Here is a 5,931-nt window from a genome sequence, read left to right as displayed (position 1 = left end):
AATATTAACATTATTAGTCTTACCATGATTAGGCTCACCCATATTGATGTATGGATTAAAGGAGGTCTTTGTGATTCCTAATGAGGTCGTTTTTTAATATGTTTCACGCTTAACACCCTTACCACCCTATTGCATTTTGAGAATGAAGTTAACTAAAGGGTTGATAGTGATAATGGTTAATCTAAAAGTATTCTAAATACAAGTATAAAATCAAATCCATTTTATTAATAGAATGTGAAATTTATATTATCCATGTTCTGTTGATGGAACTCGTGTAGTTACCCGACATATCAATCTAGAGTATATTTGAGAATGATATGGAACTCGTGAATCTCAAGCGTAACTTGAACCGGGGACAATGCAATTTTGCATGGTTAATTTACAATCTATTTAATGTGAATCTTATGTTATCCATAAAAGTTTCACATTCTCTATATAACTTATTGATGGAATTCGTGTGGTTAACCGGAACCTCAATTAGAGAGTATAGTTAGAGAATGATATGGAACTCGCGAATCTTAAGTGTAACTTGAGCTGGAGACCACACGATTTTGTATAGACGATTCACTATATGTTCAATGATCTGCGGCGACCCTGTTATTGAATTTGAGATAAACATAATCTGAGATTAACATATCGTTGATAGTCAATGAATTTAAAAAATCTAGGAATTTTGTGGTCATCAAAATTAGTAAAGGGCTTTGCTTACCTAAATAACTTTATGGTGTGTTTACGGGTTCCTTTACACATCATGAAGCCAAATATGGATCATAGCCTTCTTAAACAATTCTATTTAGGGTAACTGTTTTCTAAGGATAAGTAAAACAAGCTATAATGGAAATTGATATAGAATGATGTCTATAACCTTATCCACTGAAGTATACTGCTATAAAACCTTTGAAGGTATTAGCTATTAGGATGTTATATCTTGTCCTAATTCGTAAACGAAAGGAAAGATCATGCCTTTGATAAAGCTCTTCCTATGTTACACCAACCACTGCATTCTAATTTATTAGAAGGAGCAGGTATATAGTGTATGTTGTAAACTGACATATTGAAGTAAAATAGAATTTCCTTGAGTTAGAAGTTAACGAGGGTTAGTCAACTACCTGACATGTACTTTACTCAAACCACATGGATCATTCATGTAATTTACTAAAAAAAATCTTAAATATATAACCAAAATATATTTAACAACTTTGTTGTCTAAAAAACTATAAAAGAAATTAGAAAGTTATAGTACATTATCAAAAAAGAAAAAACTCATGTTTGCTTATGATAAAAAAATAGTCAGAAGTTAGAAAAGTTACCTTATAATTTTTCAACACTTCAAGAGAATCTAAAATCATAAACTTCTAAACATCAAAAAGTTGGAATAGAGTTAAGAGATTGTTGTTTCAATGCTTATGAATTCGAAAAAAATAAGAATAATGAAAAAAAAAAATGATTTACTTCTAAACATACCATAAAGAAAAAAAATATAATGAAATAAGTAGGAAGCAAAATATACAATGTCTTCTAATTTTCGACACTTCAAGACAATCTTAAATCAAAAACTTCCTTCTAAACCTCAGAAAATTGGATTGATAGTCAAGATATTGTTGCTTCAATGCTTCTAAACTCAAAACATCATGGGTATGAATGTTGACAAAGACAAATATAGACTATAATTTCTAATAAACTTTAAGTTGTCGTTTTGAGTTATTTTTAATGTAAATTGTAGATTTTTACTTATGTATCTTTTAAGAAGTCAAATTTAACTTTGCATATTGACAAAATATTTTGTTTCTAGTAGAAAAAAAAGAGAATTATGGCTATTAAAATTTGAATTTATCTATGTTTGCATTAATGTTTTTAGTTTGAATATACTTGCATGAATGTTTTAAATTTTCATTTGAATGCTTATTTTTTTTGGAATTAATTCATGTTTAATTATCAACTTTATTTATGAAATCTGACCTAAGAACTCACAAACTCGAATATGACCTGCGATCCATGACCAAATCTGACATGCGGCCCATTAACTGCGTTATAAGTAAACAAGTTGGTGGGTCGTGTCCAGGTTGATGTTTCCAACCCATCAACCTATGACCCACATAATTATATGGGCCGTGTTCGGGTTGATGTATTTTAGCTGCCAACTCGTCAACCCTAACACAACACGATTGCCACCCCTAAATATCATTTACATGAGTATGTGTTATATTGATAAACTCACTAAACTTTGTATTTACTCGTTTAACTTAAATGTTTCAGGTTGTTTTGACAACAAAGAGAATAATTTTGACTAATTGTATCACATCCACAAATATGTTTTTTAGAGACCTCATTTGATTTCATTTACTATCTATGTTACTTTACTACTCTAGTTTTGATCACGATTTGACATGTTTTGAACAATGGTTATTTTTATTATATTTTTGGGAATAATATTTGGATACTTATTTATTTATAAAAATGAAAATTTAAGTTTGAAATTCGAGACGTTAGACATAATTACACATTCCGTTACTTTCTTTCTTTTGTTAAAATTGAGTGTATCATTTTTAATAAATCCTAATATATCATTTAATGTTAATTAAAGTATTGTTAATAGAAAAAATCAAAATCAAAACCTATAAATCAAAAAATACCGAGACCTAACAGAAAACTATTTTAGAACCGATCTTACAAGTTACAAGACTAAAGGGTTTCGATAGTATCGTCAATAAAACAAATATTCGGGCCAAAAGCCCAATCCGATGAGTTTTTGTCCGTTCTCTTTCAAGCAGGAGTCGCCAAATTGAAATAAACCCAAAACCTCTCTTTCTCAGCTTGGATCTATCTCTGGTAAGCGTCTTCTGATCCTCTTCTTCTCCGAGCAACAAATTTGTGCAGATTCTTGTTTATGATCTTTTGTTTTTTGTGGCTACCTAGAAAGTTAGCAGATTTGTTGCGTAGATTGACAAATTTGTTAGATGACATTTAGGTTTTTTACATGTAATTTCCACATTTCGATTACAAATCATAAGACTATTATATTCATATCGAGCTGCGATTGACTTACCTCTGTGTTCATGTCAATACACACACATGTGATTATTCACGCCCTTGATTCTCTTTGTATGTTATTTCTCTTTGCTCGAATTTACACTAAGCCTCTAACATGAGCTCATTTCAGAATTAATTTTAATCGAACGATGATTACAAGCCAGTTGATGTCTTGTATGGAGTTAATAAGTGCATTAACAGTTGTATATGTCCACTTAGAGAAACATCAATTTGATTTTCATATGAATGAGTAGGGTTCTAGTGCTTCTTCTTAGTCCACACATACTCATACTCAGTGTGGAGTTATCATGGCCTCTGTTACAGCTTATCGACCATTTTATTGCCTTGACATGAAATTGTTTTATCATTTATCATGGAAAGATTTGTCATTTATCATCAAAACTTATGATGGATATGCAGATTCTTTCACATAATTGAAGTGATAAAAGTTAAAAGAAACCTCACCATGGCAACAAGACAGATGGTTAGATATGTATCTCGCAGGTTCTCAAGTGGTGGCAAAGTACTTGGTGAGGAGGAGAAGGCTGCAGAGAATGTCTACATCAAGGTAATTCAGTAATTGTTAATTGAGATTTGATTCTTGAAATCATAAAGTGACATTGGCATTTTGTGAAAAATATGTGTTTATATTCATTGTTTTACAAAAATACTACCCAAAAGTTTAACATCTTTTTGATATATTATATTATTTTTGGTCCTTATCTAAATTCCATTTTTCTCCTCCAGAAAACCGAGCGAGAGAAATTGGAGAAGCTTGCACAAAAGGTCTCTCTCTCTCTCAGACACACACACACACATGAAAAATTACAGAATTTATTCTTTTGGGCAACTTTGAAAGTGTAGAAAGGAAAAAAAGCGGTATTAGAAAGTATTGGTGATATTGAGTTGAATCCACAAGATTATACTGTTTGTGGACTGTAAAGGGTATTTTAGTCATTTGGTTGATAGTGAAACGATTGTGTTTCAGGGCCCTAAACCTGAAGAGACACCAGCATCAGCAAGTGGAGTAGCAGGTGATGCAAAAGCAAGTGAGTCCACATCAGCAAAAGTTGTAGGAGTATCAACAGATATGCACAAGAACTATGCAGTTGTAGCTGGTGTTGTAACTGGTCTAAGTGCCCTTGGATGGTATCTTTTGTCAAAAGACAAAAAGACCCCTGAAGACCTTCATGATTGAAGAGTCACTCAATAAGGTATTTCCTTATATGCCCCTTTTCTTTCAAGACTTTAAAACAATAAAAATTTACATGATTTTATCACCAATCTTGGTGCTTTTGCTTTGTTTTGTAATCCATATATGATTGTTTTCATATTAAAACATACTCTTGAGACCCGAATGGCCGAATTCGTTCATGTTTTTGTTAATTTTATGATTTTAGGCATCAAATTTATTATTTCCTCTAATTGTGTTGTTTTTTTTTCCTTTTCATGTTGAGACTCCAACTAAAAAGAAAAAAGAAATCAACATTTTTAAAGTTTACTACAACATAATGAAAACAATAGTATAAGTTTGGTTATCCAAAATAAAAACCATGCCAAAGTTTGTTACCTATTGTCTTTGTTAGATAAAGGGAAAACCCAATGTATTATCATTTGATGCTGTAAAAAACCTATGTTATACTGAGTTTGAGTTGACTGAGTCCAAACATTTTTGACCTAGTACTCGGCTGAGTTGACTGACTCGTTTCTTTAAAGAATGTTTTGAGATCATTCCTTGTGTGTGCACATCATAAGCACATAATAAATATATACAAAAAGTAGAGGTGGCAAAAACTGACATGATAAGAAATCGACATGAAATAAAGAGGTTTGATTAAGATATTTCAACTCGTTTAATTAAACGGGTTGACATAACACGACATAAAAAATAAACGGGTAAAGTTAGGGTTGAGAATTTCAACTCAAATATGACTCGAAACGACTTGTTTGTATGTAATATTTCTGAATATTTTAAATAAACTAGAAAAACCAAAACCAAAACAATACGTAAAAGAAAACATTTGGGTTGATTCGTTTTGTAATGTGAAATACCCTTAGTTTTCTTAGTTAAGACTTTGATTTTTAGTTTTTTTGTTATCGCTAAAATTACATATTTCCCTCAACCATTCCCTCATCCTCATGATCCCTCCATTCTCATTTCAAGTTATATTCATTCAATTTTGCTCTCTAAACTTCTTATAAATTTAGCCATTTCGCTTCCTAACTATTGCATTTTCTTTCCATTTATCAAAATCATACTCTTTCAATATGTTTAATGTTTCAACCTCACACGCCATGATATATTTTAAGGTATACCTCTAATCCTAAATCTGACACGAAAATAAATAAGTTGACATGACATGACACATTAATTGAACGGGTCGGGTTAGAGTCAAGCTTTTTCAACCAGTTTATTGTTTTGATACGACACATTTGCCAGCTCTAACAAAAAATAAACTTTGTATATATATATATATATATATATATATATATATATATATATATATATATATATATATATATATATATATATATATAATGTGCAGTATACAAGTAAGTTAATGCATGTAGTATAATTTCAATCCCTTAACTTTGTGTAATTGTCATTTTCAACCTTTATGTTTTGTAAAATGATATTTTTCATCTCTGTACTTTATAAAATATCATTTTTACCTTCTCCATATTCAATGTTGTAAAATATCACTTTCACCCATTCGTTTTTTAAACTTTCGTCTTTATCCCGTAGTATATAAATACGATTCTCCCTAATCTACTTTGTAAAATGCATCTTCCATTCCTCTCTTTTTGAAAATGTTACTTTGATGCTCTCAACTTTATACTTTGTAAATTAATTATCTCTATTATATATGAATTTATGTGCTTCATGATAAACCTGATATC

General features: G+C 30.5%; 1 protein-coding gene across 1 annotated transcript; it reads left to right on the top strand.

The window, feature by feature from the left end:
* The first annotated feature begins 2,677 nt into the window (after positions 1-2,677).
* LOC145058932 (uncharacterized protein At2g27730, mitochondrial-like) lies at positions 2,678-4,455 on the top strand. The gene is made up of 4 exons (XM_079006813.1): positions 2,678-2,829; positions 3,451-3,598; positions 3,778-3,816; positions 4,019-4,455. The coding sequence occupies exons 2-4, from the start codon at positions 3,497-3,499 to the stop codon at positions 4,226-4,228; spliced, it is 351 nt and encodes a 116-aa protein (XP_078862939.1). The 5' UTR covers positions 2,678-2,829; positions 3,451-3,496; the 3' UTR covers positions 4,229-4,455.
* Positions 4,456-5,931: the final 1,476 nt, after the last annotated feature.

This window comes from Lactuca serriola, chromosome 6 (genome assembly GCF_051521515.1).
Source record: "Lactuca serriola cultivar US96UC23 chromosome 6, Lser_US96UC23_V15, whole genome shotgun sequence".
NCBI lineage: Eukaryota > Viridiplantae > Streptophyta > Magnoliopsida > Asterales > Asteraceae > Lactuca > Lactuca serriola.
Note: the sequence above shows the minus strand (reverse complement) of the source record. Positions and strands in the feature narration are given on the sequence as shown.

What these genes read in the sequence shown, in the direction of transcription:
- LOC145058932 (XM_079006813.1), top strand. Translation starts at nt 3,497, where the DNA reads ATGGCAACAAGACAGATGGTTAGATATGTATCTCGCAGGTTCTCAAGT. An exon ending in CAGAGAATGTCTACATCAAG is followed by an intron (nt 3,599 to 3,777) that starts GTAATTCAGTAA and finishes TTTCTCCTCCAG; the next exon opens with AAAACCGAGCGAGAGAAATT. An exon ending in TGGAGAAGCTTGCACAAAAG is followed by an intron (nt 3,817 to 4,018) that starts GTCTCTCTCTCT and finishes ATTGTGTTTCAG; the next exon opens with GGCCCTAAACCTGAAGAGAC.